At 40.2% G+C, this 24,689-nt stretch overlaps 1 protein-coding gene across 2 annotated transcripts in view; it reads left to right on the forward strand.

Moving 5' to 3' along the window:
• ADIPOR2 (adiponectin receptor 2) overlaps nt 1-24,689 on the forward strand; it is a 43,394-nt gene continuing 18,705 nt past the window's right edge. Inside the window, exons 1-2 of one of the 2 annotated variants that reach the window (XM_056338978.1) lie at nt 1-130; nt 22,823-23,058. In XM_056338978.1, the coding sequence (XP_056194953.1) occupies nt 22,891-23,058 (168 nt within the window). In that variant the 5' untranslated portion in view covers nt 1-130; nt 22,823-22,890. Of the gene's footprint in view, nt 131-9,578; nt 9,642-22,822; nt 23,059-24,689 lie in introns of those variants that run through there. The other variant, XM_056338977.1, reaches the window with a different exon arrangement.

Consider the following 24,689-nt stretch of genomic DNA (forward strand, 5'->3'; position numbering starts at 1 on the left):
GCGATGATGACGGTATAGGGCAGGGAGGAGGCGACGGGGCCGGGGAGGCGGCGGCGGCGGCAGCGGTTGCCGCAGGAGGGGGGCGGCGCGGGGCGGCGGGCAGCACCTCGCGGGCGCCGGCCGTTGCCAGGTGAGTGCCCGGGGGACCACTGGCCCCGCTCCTCACTGGAGGGGCTGTGCGGCCTGGCCGCCGCCCGCGGGGCCCGGGGGCGCTGGCCCGGGGCCGGGCGGCCGCCCGCTCGCCGGGACGGCGAAGGGGAGCGCCCGCTTCCCTCCCGCCGCTCCCCGGGGACGGTGGCGGGTCGGGGGTCGGGGCCGCGGCCGCCCCCGGCGCGGGCGGGTGGCCGGAGGGCTGGGGGGAGGCCGGCGGTGGCCGCTGCCCCCGGCCGGGGCCGGGTTTCGCCGGCGCGGCGCGGAGCGGGCCCTGCGGGCGGTTGGCCGGGGGCAGGGGTGAGCCGGGCCTGCGGTCAGGTCTTCGCTTAGGGGCACGAAGGAGCACTGGGAAGAGCTCGGCTGGAGGAGGCTTTAGGCGCTCTAAGTGGGTCAAGAGCGCTGTAAGTGGGTCTTGTTTGTAGCCTTCTGCACACTTGTTGCTTGTCAGGGCAGGCAAATGTGCTGTTGCTCCTAAAATCTTTTTATGGAGGCGATAAAAATAATTCCTCCACTTGCACAATATGTGTGAACTTTGCTTTGCCTGCAGAGCTCTCTCTGTGTGTGTTTATGTGTATGTATGTATAAAGGTTGGAGTTATTAACAGTAAATAATGTAAATATTCAACACTAGTGTGACCACAATTTGGATATTGCCGAGTGACAGTTAAATAAACTCTTTAAAAGTGGGGTTTTTTTTATTGTTATTCCTGAGAGAATTAGATATTCATGTCTTGTTTGCTTAGGATGTGCAACAAAGACGTTGAAACATATGGTAATCGACTAGAAGACAAAGAAGATATGACAGCTGTTGTTCTCACTGAGCTTTTCAAGCAGTGTTGGTTTCTTTTTATGTCTGCCTTAGACTTAAAACTCAGTTGATTTAGTGGCTGTAGTAGATGTGTGTGTTGGCATTTAAGAAAACCATTAACATTAAAGTATAACTTTTTTGACATATAAGCTTTGTCACTTTGTGCATGTGAACTATTGTATCCGCCTGTCATGCAGCAGAAAAGCTTTTAGGTATTAGTCTTTATTTAAAGATACGTTTTGTTCTTAGTATGGCATTGAAGTTCATGAAACAGTTGTGTATCGCAACTGTGTTGTGTATTTTTGGAAGTGGACCAGGTTTTATAAAATTAGCCAAGTCCTCCGAGAAAACCCTTCTGGGCATAATCTGGTGTTGAGGTCTTAATGTGTAATTCAAACTCTTGTTTTCACTGCCTTGCTGTAGTCAGTGTCGGGGAGTATTAAATTCTTAGTTCTGTTCTGGCTGTGGTCTTCACAGATCTAGTCTGGAAGTCAGTGAAGAGCTGTGTACTGTACAGTCCTCTCTCTCAGTACTGTTCTACAAATCTTCAGCTTTCAGAGGCCTTTTTGTAGTATTTCAGTAGTGAGGTGCTTGCTTTCTACAGAACCTTAATGTGACTACTTAAAGTTTGGTGGTAGCTGCTGTAACAGAGGAAAAGCATTTATGATCAACAGAAGTAGGTGTTATGTCATGGAGTTATGGGTGCAGCACAGTCATAAAACACAGTCTGTTTTCCTTCTTATCTTTGGCAATGAACGAATATTGTTTATGCAAGAAAGGAAGAGATTGTGTTTTGAGTTTGTTTTTCCTTTTTCTGTGGGGGTACTACCCAGTTTCAGCTGTGAACATTTTATGTTGTGGCTCTTATGTTATAACTTACTACATGTAAACTTTATCTGTACTGTGACACTTAATCCTATATGAAGACTGAGTGTGTGTTAGTAGGCAACTTGAAACAAATTCATTGTTGTGTTGGAAGTGTAAGATTTGTTGATAAAATACGGAAATAAGTCCCTTGTCTGAGCTGATGGCTAAATATGGTTAAATAAGCCTGCGGATAAGGTTGTTGGCAGCTTTGTGGCAGAAACCATGGAGAATAGTTGCTAATGTGGAAAACTGAATTGGAATTAGAGATGGAGCAGTTAAAAGCTGCACCCTGACTCAGGCCAGGCTTTCAAAATTATGCTTTCTGAGTATAAATCAGATAGACTCTTGTCCTTCACACTAGAGTTTTTTTGGTTTGGGTTTTTTTTTTTTGGGGGGGGGGGGCATAGTTAAGCAAAACCTTTCATGCTGAAAATTGCTTCAACTGATCCTTATCTATTATATGCATGTTCTCAAACATAAAATGAGATGAGTATAGGAGCTTAAACTGTATCAGGTCTTCAAGAAAGCTAGACACAAACGAAGGGCTCCCCCTTACAACTCCATCGGTGCAAAGACTGGGGTGGGGGTGTATCAGTGCTGTTGAACTGGTGGCATTACTACTGGTTTGCTCAAGTGACTAGTGAGCAGTAGTTTTGGCAATGTGGGTGAGATTCAGACTTGAAGCCTGACTTTTAGATACAAGGTAAAAAGGCTTGAGTTTAGAAAGCTTGTACTTGTTCTAGGCTAAGAGTTTCTGTTGATTTGTCATGAAGGAAATAATTGGGAGAGCATGTAGTGCCAGTGATTTTAATGCTTGGATCTCTGCTGTTATGTCTTCAGTTGCATGTTCAAGGAGCTGTGTCAAGCATTCATGTACAAGAGATAATTAATATTAGACACCAAGAATTTTGCAAGTTTTACAGGTTTCTAGTTGTTGAACTGTATTGACAAAGACACTGTGCAAAGAAACAAGGCTTGCTTTCGGCAGTGGAGATGCTGTCTATGCATGAGGAAAATCTTGATGAGGAAGCTTCAGGAGATCATTGGATTATTATGCAGTCAGCAATTCAAATGCTTAAATAGAAGTAGTTCTGAAATGGAAATAGCAGTTTTGAGTATTTATGATCTGAAAGTGTCTGTGTCTGAGTCATTCAGTGAATTTTCTGGCAGACGGTGTTGGTAGATTTGAAAAGATGTTACACAAGATAATGGTAGCAATTATGAAAAAGTCTTTGGACAGTGTTTAAGGGGAAGAATGTTACTTTAAACTGTATTGATCTCTGATAAAACTGGTTTTAAATACAATGTCTTGTATAAAGGACAAGGCATTTCAGCTGGTTGTACTTGACATGGTGACTGGCAGCCTCTGCTTTTCAAAGCAACATGTTTTTCAAGACAAGTTCAATAAAGAAACTGGTTTTCAAAATTATGAATAAGGAGACAAAGTACTATTTCAGCTTCTTCAGAAAACAGATTTGTGAAAACATTTTAACTTTCACTTGTTTACTTGAATATGCTACTACTACTAGAACATTTTACTTTTGAAGTAGGATGCTGCAGACCATTGTGTAGACTAATAAGCAAGAGGTGAATTGTTTCCACATAGTTCCTGTTGCTTTGAAAAGAACGATCTCCTGCCTTCTGTGTGGCAGACTTGAGAGATTCAGACTTTTATCATCAGGTAACTGTAAAACTGAGCTGGAGTTCTGACTTTCCCAGTGATTACATATGTTTTCTGAAAAGTTTATCTCAATGGTTTTCACATAAAAATAAAATCTTTATCCTAGTCCAGTTTGAAGATGAACCTCCAGGTTTCCTTTCAGGACACTGGCACTCTTTTTGTGTATGGAAGACTGCTCACCACGTTGGGATGTGGCAGCTGCTGCGGTGGTAAGCAGATCGCTCTTAGGAATGGAGGTGCACAACTTACACTGCTGTTTCTTGATTTGAGGAGAAGCAAAGAACTTGAATCAAGGAGGTGTTGGCAAAATTAAGGTGCTCAGAATTGTGAAGAGGAAATATTGTATGTTTAATACAACTTGCCCTCTGATTTAACATGATTTTAATTTATAACTTATTTGGAATTTTCAGAACCTCATGGAAACATCTCTGTCCTTCGCTCTGTTTTAAGTGGCATCTGTTTGACTTACATGGCCAGGGTAGGGAGAAAATTACTGTCTAGGTTTTGCTTGATTACTTTTATTTGTAGCCTAATGGTCTCTTGAGCAGATAATATGTTGTAGGGGTGGTGGGTATAAAAAAAAAAAAAAGTAGATGACAGTTGTATGTGTTGCATGTAGCCATCATTACTCTCACATTCTAGAGTTGCAGGTCTCTGCTGCTCTGTTAGTGGAGGAGAGTCTCTTTTTCTGGCCATGCAGGATTCTTTGGCCTTCTGTGAACGGCATGTGCGTTAACGAATGTTTTGGGATTTCTCACAGCTGTCTTGTAGCTAAATTGCTTGCAGAAAGGTGTCTTCAAATGTATAGGTAGGTAGATAGAAGGTTCACAGGACATGTAATTAATGGTGTAAAAAAATTTGCAGCATGATTCAGATAAATTTCAGTAGCTGTGAAAATGCAGTGGAGTCTGCTGGGATGTGCCAGCTGCTGTAGCTCTCTGTGAACAGGACTAATTAAGCCCTTGTGAGAACAGAAAATAGTCAGGCACTATTTACAGGAAGAGAGTGCTGGAACAGGCAGAGCTATAATCATTGGCTCTAAAGGTACCTTTAGACAGCAGTAAGCAAGAGAGTAGACAATTTACTTGCAGAATAGGTTGAAAGTCAAGCCTGAATACTTAAAATGGGTATTGCAATGTTCTGCCAGCAAATCTAAGTACATTACAAACTTCTGCAGAGACCTGCTGCAGGAAAGTCTACTTCTTCCCCACCCCCAATTCTTTTATTTCTGGCAGTTTTTTATCTCAGGGTGGTTAGTATTCATATTTCTTCATCTAGTGCTGAAAACCAAACTCACACTAGATACAGACTTCATAATGTTACAACACTGTCTGCATTTGAATAGGTCATGTAAAAGTCCAGCTGCCTTTGCCAACATTAATTGTTTTTTCTAAATATAGCTATGATCATCTGTGTGTATTCAAAGGTAAGATGTGGCTAGCCTGACTTTGTCATACCAAAGCCACTTTTCCTATCAGTTTATCCCATTTTCCTCCTTCTCTTCTTTACCAAATTAAATGCTCTTTTCCCCAACCTATTTGTTTCCATCTGCTTAGAGGATTGCAGAGACTGCTGTTCCTTGTTTGAAGCCAAGGTCAATTGTGCTGCTCTGTTTAGGTCTAGAAGATGACAGCTTATATGCTATAGATTTCATTAGGAGATCACTGCTGTGTTAAACAGTTCCACAGCTTTTACGTAAGAGTCGTTTTGTTGGTAGGATCCTTTAGTGGGCTTTTCTCTGTTTTACTGACAGCATTCTGGTTAGATTCCTGTTTTAGCTCCTTACTGATGAATGTTTATTGCTTGACTAGTATGATTTTCTCAAAACGTCATGTGTTTTAGTAAATTGGATTGTGTATGGGTATTTGAATAAACAGGCTGTTCTTCTTCTGGAGGGAACATGCCATGGACCTTCTATGAAATGTTTTCTTCGCATGATTCTGAAGACTTTAATAAAGGCACTTGTGGTCTTTTGATTTCTTGTGCAAACTACTTGGTGAGTGATACTAGGTTTTGGGACCTGTTACCGTGATAAGGACTTCAAGTCTGCCTATGGCTATATGTTTTTTCTGAGTTTTTGTAAAATGCATGATGAAAACGGGATCGTTGAATTCAGGTGGTAAAAGCTGCCTTCTGAGAGAAATACCACCTCTGTCTTCTTAGATTAAATCTGAATGGTAAAATCCCTTTAGCTAATCTTTAACTCATGCTTGAACTATAAATACTTAGATCTGTGTCTCCCAGTGTGCAGTAGGACTTGTTTTAAAAAGGTGTGCAATGCAGGGATAAGTATAGCTGAAACCAGCTGTACTCTCAGTCCTGAGAGTATTGGCAAGCTTTTACCTGCAGGGAAAGGGGTTTTAGCATTTGGAAGTGGATGGCTAGTAGGACTTGAGATGAAGAACCACTGAATGTGCATTTCAGCTTCTCTCAGCTGATGGTTTAGGTATGCTTTTGTTATGGAGAATATTGCGCTCACTGCATTTCCTAGTGGGCTGCTCATGAGATTTAGTGGTTGCCATTCCCTGGTGTAAACTGAAGGATGTACTTTCTCTGTTTTCCTTCCCAATGCTTTAATGTATGTCTTTGTCTCCATGGCTGGTGGTATTTGTGGGCATGTTTTACATAGACAAATACTGGTGGTGTGGAGATAAGTTAGTGGTGGTGGGTCAGGTGCCTTCTGACATGGCAATACAACCAATTTGCTTGTGAAGAAGTGTGTGCTTTGCAAATTGCGTTAGTTTAAGCAATTATTTGTGTGTCTGTGTATTCCCTAGAACAGCATATAGCACTGTAAGGCTGATAACAGCAATGTTCTGCTGTTCTCAATGTTAATCTTGTAGGCATTTTTTATTTTATTTTAATGGAACATGGCTGTAGAAATAAAAGGAAGAGCCTATTCATAATTCTTATTAAAGTAGCTATGTGACAAAGTGCCAGTTGTTGGCTTTCTGCCTGCTGTACCTTCAGTGGGGAGCGAAATGGACTATTTTCTGAAGTAGGTGTCCTGAGAGTTGAGAAAAGCATAATGGAGTCAACAAAAGCTTTACTTAGTGGTTTTCTGACCTTTATATAGTTCAAGCTAAGAGGAGGATGCTGAAAAAAGGCTTGTGTCCTGATGATCTTAATGTCCATGGTTAAGTGCAACTGTTCTGTGACTTCTTAATAAATGGCAACCATATGAATTCTGCAGCATTAAGGACATAGTTCAATAATAAATGTATTATAAAAATACTTTCCTTTTTGCAAGCTTTACTAATGCAGTGAAGGAAGTTGCTAGGTAGCTTAGACTTGATTTGTAAGATACTTCTTAAAGAGCAATTTTCAAATATGTTTTTGGTATAGAAGAGGAATGCTACATTTCTCTGACTACCTGATAATTATGAATTACTCATGTCACTTCTATGAAGGATATAAAGGAATTTTATTTTTTTTGGTGGTGTGGGTTTTGTTCTTAAGTCCTCTTCCAGAAACACAGAATGTAATTTGCCAAAGCCTCCTTTTCTTACTATGATTTTTCATATGTATACTGGCATTCTTTTATCAACTAGAACTGTAGAGAAGGAAGGTCAGTAATAAAACATCAAAACACTCTGAACTGCAGAAATCCAGTGTTTGATTCAGTAGGAGGTGACATTGCTAAAATAATTGACATGATGTATATTGGTTTTAGCTACTGTATCTGTAAAACTCCTCAAATTTGGCCATGACCCTATACTCTGGAGTTTAAAGGTAGGATATTTCCTGTCTTCTCCTGTGAAGGTAAACTCAGGATTTCAAGTTAAGCTGGATAGAGAGCGAGAGAGGCTGACCAAGTTTCATAGCACTTGCATAAATGTTTCTGTCCAAAACATCTAACTAGCGCGTGATGCTGTTGAAAATGCCAGTTATGTCAACTGATTTGGAAGGACTCCAGTATACGGGTCAGTGTAGTGAAATGGAGATGATAACACAAGGCTATCAGAGACGATACTGAAAAATCTCAAATACTTGGATAAGGTCAAGGTTGATATAACAAGTGCAGCTCTGCATGACTGTGGATAACCTAGGTCCACTTCAGGTTTTGAGCAGTGGAGTTTTAAAATGCTGTGGGAAAAGCAGTACAAGATGTTCTCAGGACGACATTGGTTTTTCATTCTTCCATGTAAGCCCTTTCCATCTGACTTTTTCTGTATCAGTTAACCAGTTCAAATACCCCCTTGTTACACATCACAGTAAAGTCATTGTGAAAAACAAAGCATGATCACAGAACCCATGACTGTTTTCCTCTGAAAACTCATGTCTTGGCTCTGTTTCAATAGTTCATTATTATGGAAGTGCCTGAGGGCTAGTCCGCCTGCAAGACTCACATGAATATTTTGTACATTCTAAGGTCATCCTTGAAAAGGTACAGTTCCACATTCCTGTTCTTTTAGCAGTAAGTATGATGTGTCCAGTAGTTCTTGTAGTACCACCTGAAATCTTACCACTCTTTGAGAGGCCTTATCCTATGTAGAGATTAAAATTCCCTGAAAACTCGATGCTTCTTTCTTGGAGATCCGGTTCTGAAGTAACAGAGTATTTGAACACTTTATAATTCCAACCCAAAGGAACTCCTGAACTGGGTTGTAATATAAGTCTTTGTAATAAATGAACAGTTTATGAGCATATTATTTGTTACAACATTCAAAGTCACGGGTAACAGTGGTGGTATTTGGGGTTGACCAATGCATAGTCGCATAATTCCTGTCATAGAATGACGTTTAACCATGCTAATGATGAAGTAATTGAGAATTGCTGGCACTTAAAATTAATTACTAGGCAGACATAAAAAGGAAAGCTGTAGAATGTATGCATTACTGCTGCTTGCATTGGAGACTGCTTCTTCAGGGGATGTGACAGGTAGTAGACCTGTATCAGCATATTGTGCTGATGGCAACCCAGTTGCTATGCAAGCATGTAGGATGTGTACGCTAAAACTGCTTCTCCTCAGTGATTGTCCAGCTGTCTTTATTAATCTTTGAACTTTGGATTTGATTGTGCTGAAAATCTTGGATCATCTGGTAAGTTGTCTAGAGAATTGGTTATACTAGGAGGCAAGTGGTCTGTCAGTGAAAACCAGTTCTATTTTCTGCTGGAAATACCGAGTAAGGAAGCCATACAACTGTAAAACTTTAAACTGTTGGGTGTAAGACTTTGTATAGAAATATTACCAGCACTTACTGTACATGATGTAATACGTGTAACATTTAAGCCAGCTTTTCTGTTTTGTGTCCTATTTGCAGGATGGATGAAGTACGTTGTGTAACTTACAAACCTTCCCTCCTCTGCTTGAGTGCAATGAATGTCAGTTTGAAGTTGGCATGTGAGTGCTGTATGCTTTACAACTCCAGTGACACAAGATCCTAAGATAAACTCAGCCTTCGTTTAGGGAAATTTTTAGGCTCTAACAACATGCCATCAAGTGAAGCAGAGAAAATGGAAATGGGTTACAGGAAAAGTCCTCTGCATTCCTTGCTGTTTTCATGCTGTAATATTTATGTCATAGAGGGTCTCTCCCAAGCTCTGATTTCAAACTTCCGTGTAGATCAAAAGCAACATTATATATGGCTTGACAGAAGTCCTTTCTGACTAACGTTAGGTGACCTGAGGCAGATTAACTTGCGGATTAATGTATTTGACAGTAATAAATCAGTTTTAACAAGTAGCAAAGCAGAGATTTGTTTGGCAGAGTTTGAATAAAATATGGAATCTGGAGTTACATTGAGCATTTTATGGAGAATGATGTAGCTGAGATAGTTAAAAAAAATTCCTGCTTTTCTTGGTTTTGTGCTGATTCCTCTTTATAAAATTCATATGTGTTTTATTTAAGTCAAAGTTGTTATTTTGGTGAGTGAGCCTACAGAAATCAAAGGTTTCTAATTTAAATGGAATGCATGCATTTGTGATCCACTGTAAATGTTTACAAGCTGCTGTATAATATATATACTCCTAAGGACTTTTTTTCCCCCTGTCTGTGTACATTTATTATCTAGTTTTAGGACAACTTAGAGAAACAGCCTTCATGTTGATTTCACATCCTTCTTGTAGGAATCTTGGACATTAACTTTACCAAGCTTTAATTCAAACGTCAAGAACCAGAGGCAAGTTTAAGGTGAGAGAAATTAATCTATGTTTCTTCATAGGTAGCACAGCTGTTTGTCAGAGAGTAGTATCAAGTTAGAGATTAGGAATACTGGGTGTTTTTGAGAAGTGTATTTTAGTGGTTGACTGTTGTATGTTTCCTTATTCATGAGAGAAGGTAAAAATCATTGTGTTTAATAATCTGTATGCAAGAACAAATACTGGGGCACACCGAGTGTTTTGATTTCCTTGAGCCTCTGGAAAAAGGCAAGTCATTCTATTGAAACTTGGAATTCCAAAATAGTTGTAATATAAACAAGGCTGGGTCAAACAAGAAATCCTTCTGGCTCAGGATCCTACCTTCATTGTGGAGCTGCTGCTTAAGCTTCTGCCCCGTGAGACTCAGACCACCCTCTTGTGTGTAACCCAAGCAGACCATGCGGTACCCACCAGGTCTGCCTACAAGCCATGCTACAGAAACATCTTTACATTCTCATGCTTGCTTTGCTCAGCTTTCTTGCCCTTGTGCCCCACCCATGCGCAAAGTGACAAGGCTCCTGCCTGATGAGAAACCAGGAAGCTTTGGACTGGCTTGTGCTCAGCAAAGTGTGTATTTCACTGGGGATTAGTTGATGGGTAGTGTGAGAGTTGTGCTAGGGGTGCACTCAGGGTATGATTCCCTTGATGTATCTCTCTGCTGCAGAGTGAGATCCTGATAAGCATATGCCAAATGTGCCAGGTTGCAGCACCTCCTACTGAGGCTCTTACTGTGTTTTGTCCCTAACCTTTCTATTTATACCCTTTGAGTCTGAAGCCTGGCCAAGTTGCGGGACCACCTACTGGTCCCAGCCAAGCTAGCTATTCAGGGGAGAAGGAGGAAACTTGGCAAATGAGGTTCTGGCAGCTACAGGGTTTTTCTATTCCCTTGTCCTCTTTTGTAAGTTGCTGGCTAAAGCATGTCTCCGATCCCTTTAGGGATTTGTTGGCATTGCTAGGGTGCTTTGCCCGGTGTCTCTGAGAAACGTTCTATTTCAACCCTCATCCTTTTTTCCATGGAGTTTTTCATTTTCTGTCTCATAATCATTTGACTTTTTCCCTGTTTTGTCTTGGTTTTATTCATTAGGCCCCTTGCTGTCCTTCCTTGGAGAGGACCATAAAGTTTTAGTAAGGATGCCCATCCCCTAAGGGAGAAAATAGCTTCTAGAGCATGAATATGCAAGCAATATAGGGTAGACATGCACTGGTATTTAGGGCCTTCTAGAGCTAGCGGTGGTTTCATGTGCTTGATACCCTTTGATGGATTCATCCTGTGTGTTTGTCCAGTTTCCCTGTGAATCCTCATCTTGTAGCAAGGAGTTCCAAGGTTTACCTGCTTGATGTGTCAAGAATAACTTATTTTTGTGTTTGAGGTTGCCATCTGCTAACTCTGTGACCCTACCTTGACTGACAGGCAGTGCTTGGTATTTTAACTTTTTCTTGTTTTGGGTGGTGGTGCTGTTGTAGGCATGGAGATTGGGAAACGTTGTGCTGTGTTGAAATCTTACTGCAACATTGAGTGGTCAGCTGCAAATCCTTTCTCAAATCATTTGGTAAATGTGTAAAATGTGATCTAAAACTTCTGAATTATTACTGATTGAGTAGCATGTGATAAAAATAGATACCAGGTTTTGTATTTCATAAATGCAAGGCTTGGGACACTTTGTACTCTTGTTTTCTGAGCTACAGTTGCTTGCTGGTCTATATAGGTCACGACTTGCCTGGTTGTCTGGCAGATCAGTTGTCCTCGAAGACTGTACTTATGCTCTCTTCTAGTGTACTAAATTCTCAGTGCTGATTATTGACTTTTCTTAGGGCTTAGAAATCTGTTGGTGTCTACTTTTTTTTTTTCCCCGAAAGCTTGCATGCCATTACTGTGCTGTCAATAATGGAAAAACCTTTTGTGCTTTTCATAATAGTATACCTGGGGATTTTAGAAATGGATAAGGCAGTGTTTATGCCTGTTTATATCTGACCTTCTGTATAGACTTCTTGGCTAGGTTTCCCAGTACATACATCTTTGGTATACAGATAAGTGGTTGGCTTCTACATATAGCATTTGGTCTCTACTGAGAAGCGTGGCAGGCATTTTCTCAGTATTGATGATAGCTGGCTGTCTGTGTACATCAGATGAATGTGAAGAGCTGTGTTGCCTCTCAGTCACAGCCACAGGCTTGATAGTCTTTGCATCGAAATTACACTAGATTATTCTCTTTCTGTAAGAAAAATAAACTTATACTATAATGCGATCCCTATTTGCTAACTCCTTGACAGTAGGAGTTTTGTCAGCATAAGGTATTCTTTCCACCTTTCCAGAGTAGTTTATCTGAATAGTTTTACATGTATTAACACCCCTTACAGATGCAGTTGGGCTAGAGTAAGAGTATCTTCAGTGGGTATTTGAAAACTAGGACAAATAACTATTCAGTAGTTTGCTGACCCAATTCTTGCTCTCTACTTGTGTTCCTTCTGTCTGGGCCCTTGTCCAGGAAATCAACCCAAATTCCTACCCTTCCTACTCTTAAAAGTGTGGATGTTTATCAACTTGGCCATGTTTCCTTCCTTTTCTTAGGGTTTCTTAAAGAAATTGAGTGTCTTCTGTGATGTCTATAACTTCTTTTTCAAACAAAGTGCAGACAGTGACTGCTTAGCTCAGTTTTTTGTGTTTAGGCATATATGAAAGGCCCTTTGGTACAAAACAATATTGACTGGGTCACCCTGGCACAAAGAGTTCCCTCTGGGGAAAGAATGTGTTACAAGTTCAGATGGCCCATTTGGTTGCTTTTCCTGGGGCTGTTTCAAACTTTGTTATTATATTGGAATTTTCCTGTGACATTTTAAAGACTAACAGTGCTCTTCAGAGTTGCAAAATGGGAGGAGGAATGGAGGACTCTGTCCACATTGTTCCATTTTTGTTTATGGGTGAAGGGGAAGTACCCGTTGTGTGTTTGTATACAAAAATAATGTGTGAAAGTAAAGCCAAGAATTTATTTATTAGTATAATAGAAATCTTAACAGTTTGACTCAAGAATCATTAGTCTAGGCAGTTCTTAAAGAAAAAATTAACAAGTTGCAGTTAGAGTACTTACCTGCATTTGACAACATTTTCTTGTATGTAAAATTACCACATATACTTTTTGGCTTCTGTCCCTTCCTCTGGAGTTTGTTTCACTCTTCCATTGCTGCTCTGAGTCTTTAAGTTAGCAGCTTTGGACAGCTAGAGAGGATAATGTGAGGTTGTCAGCCTTGGGAGTAGTTTGTTGGGAGGAGTATGATGTTAATGTTGCCTGTTTCTCCTTCCTCCCTCTAGGATGCACTTGGAGTTTTTTTGCTTGCTTGCTAACATGCTTTTACACCTCTTTTTTTCTTTCTTCATTGGTCTCTGCAGCTCCAGGTTATGTCTGAATTTACTAGATACGGTGCCTCTTATGTATGCTGGTTTCTATGTTTCTTGTTACCCCTAAAGTCAGGCTTGTTCAGCTCCAGGTCTGCATTTTTTTTTAACTGACCATTAGTGAATTGTCTATAGCCACGGGGTCTCTGGTGGCAAGCGTGTGCCCCACGTCTTATCCCACAGCTGCACTCCTCTGCACCACATCCCGTCTCTGCATTTTTCAGGGCCCCTGTTGCCATACTAGACCAGTTACTTCTCCACGTCATTGCAAAGGCCTCTTTCTGTGGAGGGTAGCTAGAGCTTGTGGCTCTATGCAAAGCTTATGGCTTGCTGCTGGCACTGGTAGTGCTGTATTTACAGGGCTGCATGGTTATGATTTCCCCCTCTTGTTTGATGTCTGCAAATCCCTGCTGACCACCCGTGAGTCGAAGAAGGGTGTGCAAACCCTCTTACGGCTGCAGGCACCCGAGCAGGACTGAGTGAAGGATCCTGGAGGCATCTTCTCTTTTCCGCTTCTCTTGCCTTGTGGTGACCTGTGTAGGTCTGAGGGTGGACAGTGGTGCTTTATTGTGATATATAGCTATTGTTAATTAGTGTAAGTGCTACACATAGTCTTGTGTCTTCCTTTATGAATTACAGTAAATGCTGTCTTCTGTGGTAAAGGTAACCTGGATGTCTTAACTGCAACTTTTCCTGTTTTATGCGAAATCATGGGTTTGTTCCTGTTTTGTAATAACGTATTTATAGGTATAAATATTGTGTCTATTTCCTTTGAGGATTTTTTTTGCTTAATCTCCTGTTGCTATCTTCTGTTGTGAGTTATCTACTGTAAATAGTTTGACATAACAATCTTCATTTTTCCTTTAATGGTGCTGATTGTCATTCATCCAATGTTACAGCCAATCCTCGTTTTACCAAACAAGCAGTGTAGCTCTGTTATCAAACTGTGGATTACACTTGCATAGTTTAAAGTAGGGACAGTATATATTTTCACTGGAAGTATATAGGAGTGAAGTATTCCTCATTGCCACAGCTCACTTACATCCCCCTCCCGAGACAATTCCAATGTGTATTTTAGGGGGCTTTTTTGGTTGTTTGGTTTTTTTTAGTTGGAAAAGACATGGATTGCACCTTCCCCCCCCCCCCCCCCCATCCACGGCTATCTGAATGCATCAGTAAGTGATATTAAGTCACATAAAACATCTAATGTTTTTATTCCCAAAATGTTTCATGGTTACTTGGAGCATATTTATGACCTTAAACTGTTTCAGACTTTACGTTTTTCACTAGCATAGCTGTGCTGATTAGACTACAGGCTGCAGCTATACTAGCAAAAACCTCCACAGGGAACACAGTTATGCTAGCAAAAGGTGTTATGCCAAGATTGTTAAACAAACCACAGCAAGATGACTTTGTGTGAGTAACTTGGTCTAGGTCCTGTAGATGTGCTTTGAGTTGAAGCTACATCCCTACTTAAAGGGTTTTCATGTATATTGATAATAATTTTGGTTCTTAGAAATTTAGCAATAATCTCACAGGGTATTGTAAGTAGACTGTGGGTGTTTTGCCATCTCTCCTTAGTTATAGGACTATCAAAAGTAAAAGATTAACTTAACATTTTGACTCTTGAATTAAATCAGTGATGTATTGTGATATCAGTGTCCTTGGTCTTGTTCCAGAATTTGAGATGATTTCAAAACAACGTTACTAGGAAAGAAATACAGATCTGAAAGAGTAGTACTAAATGTTCAGAGGCCAAAAGTTCATTTCAGCTGATTTCTTAACTCTCAACAATTATTATCTTTTAAAAAACAAATTATTCTCTGGCTATTGTATTAAGGAACTTAAGATATGTAATTAATGAGTAGCTTTACTTGGTCTTATCTAGAACTTCAGCCCTGTAACTAAATCTGCTTCTGACTGACGGCTTAGGCGTAGTCTAGTTACAGTAGATCTGCCTCTTTTGCTTAAGTCTCTGTTAAGAAAGAATTTGAAAAAGATACTGCACCTTTTTTTGATCTTAGACTGATAATGCTGTGGGTGTGGATGTTGGTTGTTCTTATAATGTAACATTTTTGCTACAGAAAAGTAGCAAATTGTTGGTTGTCTGACTTGTGGCAAAACAACATACGCTGTTTTCAACTGAAGAAATGCCATTGTTGAGCGTAAGTAAAGGAGAAAGTTTTCTTTGATCATAGTTTTTACAAATATGGCAGTGCAAACATGTTTTGTAGGCCAAATCTCTCAGCCAGAAAATAAAACGTGGATGAGCAAGCTCACAACCTCATGAATAAAGCTTACCAACATTATCAGCAAAACTAGAGAACAGGTGCTTTCGAAAACTGGGAAGAGTGTGATGGTCAGCTTTTTGCAGCCAAGCTTCTGAGATCATGGCTGCTGTACTAAAATCAGTTATCTTTGTGTGGTGTTTGATATGCCAGGTGTGGTCTGTGTCTGGTCAACAGGTCATAATAAAGGCTGTGGTATGTACATATATGACAATTAAAGGCTTGGACCAGCTGTCAGTCTGTAACAGGTTAGGCAAATACTGCCAGTAAATTACATAATTAAAACCTTGGGGGTGCGGTCCTGGCCTTTCTGTCATGTTGTCCATGCTGCTTCTCTGATAATGTATTGAGCCAATTCAGTTTGTTAGTCTTGATAGTAATCGGTTATCTCGTTCTCCTCCCTGGGTTAATGTTTTTCTAGACTGCCACCTGGAATGGGTTGTGACAAACATCAGTGCTTCTTGGGGGGGGGGGGGGGGGCAGCCATGAGAAATGAGAAGTGGGGCTGTTTGATCCCCACCCAGGGAAGAGTGGGGGCTGCCGCCTCTTGGCACCAATGAGCCCTTAAGTCTGCACAGTGATGGCATCTACATAAAGAGATGTCCAAGCAAACTGGTAAAAAGTACTGAAGGCATCTGTCTTAAATGCTTTCCTGCTTGAAGTTTGCAGCCTAAAACATGTGTATTCCTCTTTGGTTTTAAAAGCAAAGTGATAGTGTTTGGTTTTGTACAGTTGCTCTAGATCTTAGAGCATTTTCTTGACTCTTAAAAGATCTCGGTTTGGTTTCTAGGGAGATTAAAATTTATGCTTCCTAGGAGGGGAGTGTTGTATCTGCCAGGGCAGAGGAATGTTTGCACTCTGGATTGCGGCAGTTAATCTTGGTGCCATTTACATTCTTATGCATAGATACTTTGTGTTAGTGAGGTTAAATGAATGTAACTTCAGTGTAGTTGCCTACCTCTGGATTTTAGTGCCTGCTCCCAGGACTTTGGTTTCTTCATCTTCACCAAACAGTTCTGTGAATCAGATGTTGTTGAGGCAGTAGTTAAAAAGATGTTGTCTAAATTTTCACTTAAAAGGGAAGTAATGTCTGATTTCAGTCTTTCACTTTTAGACAGTCTGTGATCCAGAGTGTTAATAACAAACTGCATCTTTTTGTTGCTGCAAATGTAAAGTAAGTTGGTGTGAGTTACATGCCATAGAAATAACATCATAAAAGGGGGCAAAGATGGAATGTTTCTCACTTGGAGAAACTGAGCCATTTAATGAAAAATGAACCAAAAGCAAGTTTTCCAGGTCTGGGCTGTGGATTTTCATGGAATGTGATGCAAAAAGAACTTGAACTTCTGTTCCTTGTCTTGTACTGCTTTTGTGAAAATTCTCTTAGTTTAGTTTTACTCTTCAGTAAACCAAATTTACAGCAGTCATCCAGTCTGTAACAACCGGACTGACATTGTGTGCTGGGGGTGGGCCAACCTCTGACATAACACTTTAACCCAGTTAAAAAGCTGGGGTCCAATTTGCAGTACAAATTGGACGAATGTTGTAACAATGTAATGAGATCCTCTGAAATGGAAGCATTTTGTTAATGTAGGCAGGCTGCTGGCTTGTTCCCTTTCTTAGGATCCAAATGCATCAGAATGGGCTTGATTGTTTGCCTCTGCAGCCTGCTGTGAAATAGCTTAGGCTGAAGTGTCCAGTGACAGTTTACAAGTTACAAAGGCAGCTTTTTGGCCACTGACTCTCCGCGGGAGTCTAATCTTTGTTTTGTAGATGTCTCTTTATCTAGGGAAATTACATCTAAGAGAAGAGGTGCTGGATTGCTTCCTCATTGTTCCTCATTGTAAAAAAAATTACTTCCAAAGAATTTTTACAGCCTGGTTTGTACTTTAGGGTACATCAAGAAAACAAGGTTTTCTGTGATCCCCGCCCTTCTCACGTTCGTACATACATATGCTTGTTTGCTTTGTTTTGGGCTGTGGTTCAGGAGATTATCTGGAATGTTGCTATGGATGTTGAACACCTTAACTGAAAAAGACAACTGAATCATTGAAAGACTCTTGGAAAAAAAAAAAAGTTTTAAAACCCCCTTATTTCAAGTAATGCTCTTGAATCTTTCAGTATTACTGTTTTGTTAACTCTTTAGCTGTAGCCTTCTAACTTAGGGGCAATTCACAAATTACTTAAGATGTATGGATTTCTTGTATCTTCTGCTTTGCTCTATGCATAATGAAAAAAACAGCCAACTAGTGGATAGCCCATGTAGTTAATAAGTGATCCAGCATTGGTTAGCTGGGCCACATGTATGGGTGACTCTCAACAGCAGTCTTAAAGCATGTGACAGTGCTTGCTGTCTGAGGACAACTTCTTTCCCTTACCCAGCTGTATATGCCCGCCTTGTATTGGCACTGGTGCTTGCCCAGTTTCCCTGGTAGACAGACCAGGGTGCCATATAGGCAGAAAATTAAAGACCACCACCTCCCCTCAAAAAAAACCAAAAGCACAAAACCCAGCAGCTCGTTGTTGTTAAGCTCGGTTGCCCATCAGTAGTGGTGCTAGAGAGTAAGGGGACCAGATGGGTGACAGAATGATGCTAGTGTCACCTGAGACTAATTTAAGCTTTTGTGTGTTGTTGCTGAATACTGTTGCTGTCACTGTTCCATTTGGGAGGGACTACTTGTGACAGAATCTTCCTACCAGAAGATAGTAGTAGAAATACAGTGTGCTAAGAAAGTTACATTTTGTTTGGTATACCTTATTTCAGTTGAGGTAGTGAAGTTTTAATGAAATCAGCTATTTTGCAGGCAAAAAGTCCCCTCCATAGCTCTAGGTAAGCTCTGTTCTTAGCACAAACAATCTGCCTATGGGATGTGCTGGAAGTGCTTTGCCATTTGTACCTGTGCTAACAGTTCTAGAAATGGAGTTGTGCCCATTTTGTTACTAAGGCCTAGTCTAAACAACTTTGGATTTGGTAAAGTTACTCAGCTCTTGGGTGGATTACTGTTTGGTTAGCTTTGCTCTTCTACTGGCATGGATGTAGCTAGCCAAATAGTGATGCTGTTGTAGCTGTGATGGTGCATGGACACAGGTAAGGCAAAGTTTGTAGACTGAGGTGATATCTCTTACAAGACTTTTCAGGCACTCTGGCCTTTCATTCAACATTAATGAATGTTCTGAGAAATGATGTAGCCTGAGACTTTCATGATGACTTTTGTCCTTTTGATAACTAAGCGCGATTAGGGAGAATAAGCTAATCTTACAAAGATTGATCCAGTGTGTATACATTGCTTATGCTAGTTTAGAGGTGCTTTGAAGAGGACTAGCAAGGAAAGAGCATACACTGGATGCCATTGCCTTCCTGAACAGGAGTTTTTATCAGGCTTTTGGATGAATGAGAGGGGAATACAATTTTCATTCTTACAAATGCTGGCTACAGACAGAATGAAATACCGTTGCAAGGGATCATTCTTTTGCTGCTTATAGGAGGAATGTATTGAGAAGAGTTGAATGCTGGAGAGGTTGCTTTGCTTTAGGGGTAGTGAGAGGTAGTCTGGCCATCTGGGACAGTGTTGTATCCTAAAAAGGGAGTGCCAGATCTCTTGAATTTAAACTGCAAGCATGACCCTTAGTGGGCTTTCTTTGTTTTGCTACCATGTGGCATTGTTTAGTGGGTAGAAAACCAGTGCTCATGCCAGGTGAATTCTGTGAGGTTAGAAGGGCTGTATCACTTTTCTTGGGGAATATCCAGGAAAATTGTTCAAAGAATAGTAACATCATCTTGTGGTGCTTAACTTTTGTGGAACTACTGTTTCCTGTCATATTGAGGAGTGAAGCAGTGTCTTAAATATGCTGTAACTGTGGATGTTGACTCCTCTGACATTGCACAATTGTGGTGAACTTCTGAAATATTATTGCCTTGTGATTCTCTTTTCAGAAAGATGATGAGTGTTTGTCTATGGCCTGAAACTGGCACTGCCTCTCCTCACTGTGGTGGTGACTTCTGAACTGGGGTGAAGCAAGCAGCTGGGAGTGATGACCACTTAGGCTATTGTAGGTTATGTGGTGGCAGTGGCATATTAAGTTGACGAAAGGAGTGGTATGTTTTGTGTTTATATGCTATGTTTAGAACTATGGTAGTAATAAACTGGTATGTCCTTTCTAAAAGCTGACTTAGCCTTTAGAAATTTTCTGTATTAAAAAGAAAAAAATAACCCAACAAACCAAACTCTGTAGCTGCTTCTCTCAGCTGATTTTTCGACATGGCAGAAACTCACTGATTGATCTAGATGCTGATATTATGTTTATTATATATTCAACCATTAAGTAGATTTTAAGTTGTACATGGCAACTTCCTCTTTAAACGGAAGCTAATTTTAATGAAAGTTTTTAGTTTGTTGCATGCCACAGAAGAAGTTAAAGGAATTATATATAAGATTTATAATTGTAGTGGTACAAAACAATCTTTTCCAAGACCTCAAGTGTTCCATAGCTTTCCATTCTCTGGTTTTTGTTTTCATGAGCTGCCTAGTCTTGGAGACAGAATGGGGCAGTAAGTCTCTTCAGTGTTTCAACCATTGTCTTCTGGCTAGATGCTACTGACCACACTTAGGCTTCCTATTTTCTTAGGAAAAGGTAGTCATAGTCATTCAGACCCTTCACTGAACTGTGGAGTCATAGAAATGTTATAATAGAAATTAAAGACCATCTATGCCTTTCCTATTCCTAATCTCAGACTGCTTTCTTTCACTTGTGAGCAAACAGTTCTGGATACTAGCACTTTTCTGTTGGCAACTCTGTGCTGTATTCAGGCATGTGTTTTTGGCTTTTGTAGTACATTTTAAAAAAGGACTAAAACCCAGTAGTGATGCTTTTGGACTCTTTTGACTTGCTTACCTTTGCATGCTCAGTAAGGGCAAGTGTATTCAGTACTAAAAGGATCCTGCATGAAAGTCAATATGGAAACATCTTATTTCATTGAGCAATTCCACTGTTACATTTCTCAAGAAACAACAATTTCTATTTATGCAGACCTCTAAAGTTGAACTCTACTGCTGAATGCAAATCTCACTCACCAGAGGCGAAATGCATCTTTTATTTTAAACCTTAGTGATTGCTTGGCAGTGAGTGCTAGCGAAGTAAATATTCAAGGCCTGATTTAAGAAGTCTCTTGGCATTCTTGTATCTTTGTATATTAGAAGAACCTTTCGCAAGCATTTTGGTCAAATGTGGTTAAGCCTGTTGTGTTGGTTGTTACTGTGTCTCTTTGAGCATTGCTCCCACAATGTCATAGGGGTGATGTAAGGACATGCTCTTAGGCAGTATAGCAGGTAATGCAGCACACAATGGAAATTCTATTGCTTAAAGCTGGTAGAAAGAAAAACTAGTAAAACTTGCTGGTTAAATGTCCAATGCAGATTGAACAATCTGTGAAACTTAACTATGGCTGTTTCAGCTAACTACCTGTTTGAAATGTTGTGTGGAATATCAGGGGGTGTGTGTGTTTGTAACTTGTTTACAAACAGCTGCTCTGCTTGCTTGCATTTTTCTGGGTTTAGCTACATCTTCAAATTGGTACAGTGTACTATACTGAAATTGGTCTCTTGTAAGTTGCCTTTTAAGTTAAGACACCCAATAAGTTTCATTTCAAAAAACTTAGTTGAGTTTTGCCAAATGGCAATGTGATGATGTCTTGTTTCTCGCATAAAAGTAGAATTGTGAGTTGGCTGCTTGAAATACGACAAAAACAGTCAAGATTTTGGTTGTTCTGTGGCTTTCTAAATATTTGTTCTTGGTCTTAAAAACTGCTTGCTCAACTTCTTCATTGGGCTTCCTGTGTAATGTTGTTAAACCTTGGCTTAATTCTCACAGGGTGATAGTCCTGTGGCTCTGTGTTTACCAAGTAAACAGTTGTGGCCATTTTAGATGTTACTTCCCAGATGGAGGTTACTGACCCTGTAGTAGAGTTAGCAGGAAGGTGGGCATACCATCTGCTCTGCTGTCATATTGTAAACTTAGCTTCTTGGGTGATGAAAGCAGTGTGCCATACTGAACTCGGACAACTGAGGTATCATTTAGTTTTGCAAAGTCTGTTACCTGCTCATTAGCAGCTCTCTCTTCTGGGGATTGTCAGGCAGCTGGGAGGATATAATATTACAAACTGCTGCAGCAAAATTAACTATAGCACATTTGTCAGAGCTGAGAATTAGCTTGCAGTTATAATATGCAAATGAGATTAGTCCCTGAAAGGAAGGAGTGCATTATTTATTGGCGTTTTGGATGTGACATTTTATTACAAAACTGCCAATATCAATCCCCCATCTTATAATTTTAATTTGCCCTCCTGCGTTATGGCAAAGTTCAGAATCTTTTATTGGGCACTAAAATTCCAATCCAATTATGCACCCTGGCAAGTTAAAACATGTTAGATGGGTTATCTTAATATTATGTGTTAGTCACATGTAAGTACTTAGATGCTACGGTAATAAGAATGACACCAAGTGATTAGTGCGAAATGAACAGGTCCTTATTCAAAGTGATTCTGAAGCCTCAGCTGAGCACCGATCCATGCTGATGGTTTCTGGCACTCATTGCAGAGTGCGGTGGCTGTTGTGCCTCCCAAGGCTATTGAACATCGCACAGTGACGTACGAGATAAGTGGGTAGCCAACAGTAATCTTGGATAAGGGCTTACATTAACAGGTTGTCATTGGGTAATTTTCTGCAAATTTTAATTAAATCTTTAGCATCTTGAGTTACATTTACCTCATCTTTTTCGCAGTGTTGTAAGCATAAAATATATTTACATTTCGGAGTAGGAAGCATGGGTTATGGGTTTTTTTTGGAAATTACCTGTTCCTGATCGCAGTGATAGAATGAATGGTGTTTAACTCTGGTCTGATTCCTTACAAAAGTAAAGGTACAGACCCATTACTAGCAGTAATTGTGAATATGTTGTTTTAAGCGAGGGAACCATAATCACTGTGTGTACTACTGCCCTCCTTGCAGTCTGTCTAAAGTTAGTTGGTGCTTGAGCTCTGCTTGCTTGCTATTACTTGAGCAGCTGTACCAGTACTTAGTGTTCTAGTTTTGGTGACATCTAAACTAGATGATTGAGCTGGTAATTACAGAATGCCTTTGGTAAGTAGTTTATTTGTAAATAGCATTAACAGCTCAGTTTTTGCAATTCTATAAAAATAAAAATAAATTCTAAAAACATCACTGTGCCTTTTGTGAATTTAATGTTTTATGGAGTTCACTTTCTATCATGTTTCAAAGTTGTGATAGGATATGATAATATTAGTGGTTGCAGGATGAGAGAATTCATTGTCCAGCAGTGTAGAAGTCTATATAATTAATCTTGTGGGAGTTTGGGCACACATAAAAGCAGTTGTCATAGCTGTTCGGTAGCTTTTAAGCATGCTCATCTTCCAGCCAACTCTCATACTCACTCTTTGTTTTAACTTCAGTTCAGTTACACAAACTGTTTGCCTTTCAGAGCCAACACATAATCAGCCAAACTGAATCAAGAGGAAGGAGAATATTTGCGAAGGCTCCCAGCATCTCATGAATGAACTAACGGAACTCGATAATGCTGGTTCTCCAGAGCCAGGTCTACGGCTCAGAAAAGGACACATGTCTGACACTACAACACCACAGACAGCCTTTGAAGAGGACAGCTCTGAGCAGAGGCTTCTTTTAGTGGAGCCACCTCTGTCTTCTGACCAGGAAAATGTAAGTTATATGATTATTTGTCAGATTTGCTAGGAAAAATACGTTTTGACGTTAGTGCTTCAGTGCTTAAATAAGTCCCAGAAATGTGTACTGTGAGCCTACAAACTCTTTATGCCTGCTAAATAGTTGTAACGAAAGCAGGAAGATGCTAGAAATACTCGGTTGAATGTATGGGAACTTCAGTGACAAGACAGGGCATAAGTGTAAGTTTACTAGCTTTATAGTTTTTATTTTCCCCTCAAAGAGATGGGACTTGCACTGGTGTTTGTTCTCTGCTGGGATACTACTCTTAAATTATTTTTTTTTGTAATGAACTTCTGATTAATTATAGTGAAAGGAGAAGATCTACTGACTCTGACTGAATGTAATCTCAACTGTGGCTCGTTGCTGTTGGTTTAGCGATGAGGACAGAAAAACCTGTTTGCAAGCATTCTTGTTGGAAGATTGGCCATACTGGGCTGGACCAAACACACATAGTGCACAATACTCTATCTCGGGACAGTAGCCAGTAACAGACTCATAAGGAAGATTACAAGGATGGGGAATCATGTTGTGTTACTTCCCTAGGACACTATCCCAGCCTTTAGTAATTGGTGGCTCACAGATTTCCTGAGCCAGTGGCAATGTTTTTGAATTTTTGGTGCATGAGCCTTTGTAAATTTTAGCAGTCACAACATCCTGCGGAAAGGCGTTCCACAGTTTAATTAAGTGTTATACGAAGGTAACGTCCAAGCATTGGACAAAAGTACCTTCTGGTTAGAGCGTTTCAGAACTGTAATTAATGCTTCTCCCAGGATATATACAGATGGATATCAGCACAGTTAAGTAGAAGAGGCATTCATCTCAGGCTCACTTTAAATTTATCATGGCTTAATGAGTTTACTGTATCAGTTCAGTTATAGCAACTGTGTGATTTTAGCCAGCAGCAAAAATGTGCTGATCCTACTCAGTGTAGTCTTCTGTGCAGGAGAGCTGGGCTGTTGCTGTAACTGAATTTGCCACAGGTTCTGGGTGTGTGCACGGACAGCTATCGTGGCTCAACTAGCATGAGAACATGTACTAGACTGTTTTAACTGGGTGAGTTTGAGCCCTTCTGGAATTTAGTTTCAAGTGTCCTAGTAATAAGAAATCAGAACAGGTATTCACGGCTAATAAGCCAGGCCAATGCACTGTAAGTTGTACACTGCTATAACTTCTGTAGGGCATTATCAGCAAATACCCAGAGTCTTTTTTTGTGTGTGTGTTATGTGGAAGGTTGTAAAGCATGTATATGAGGTGCAAAGTCTTAGCCCATAGCTCATCTTGCTAAGGTTAGAAAAAAGAAAAACTGAGTTGTGCTAGCAGATATTTTGAACATACATATGTTTATCTTACAGTGTATTTGCCATCATCTTTTTTGGAGGCTGTTTTCCTTCTTGTCTCTGACTTTCCTGGTTGAATAATGCGAGTTACCTGTTGCCTGTAGAATGCTCCTAGAATCGGCTGGAGTAGAAGCCCATAGCTGATTATGTTCCGTAATTCTTTCTTTACATTTGCTTAATTAAACAGAAACTATTTGGATGAGTCAGTGTTTAATTTTAGAATTTTGGAAATAAATTGGTTAAAGTACTCTCATTCTCTCATGCTTTTTC

Source organism: Falco biarmicus, chromosome 5 (genome assembly GCF_023638135.1).
Source record: "Falco biarmicus isolate bFalBia1 chromosome 5, bFalBia1.pri, whole genome shotgun sequence".
In the NCBI taxonomy this organism is placed as follows: Eukaryota; Metazoa; Chordata; class Aves; order Falconiformes; family Falconidae; genus Falco; species Falco biarmicus.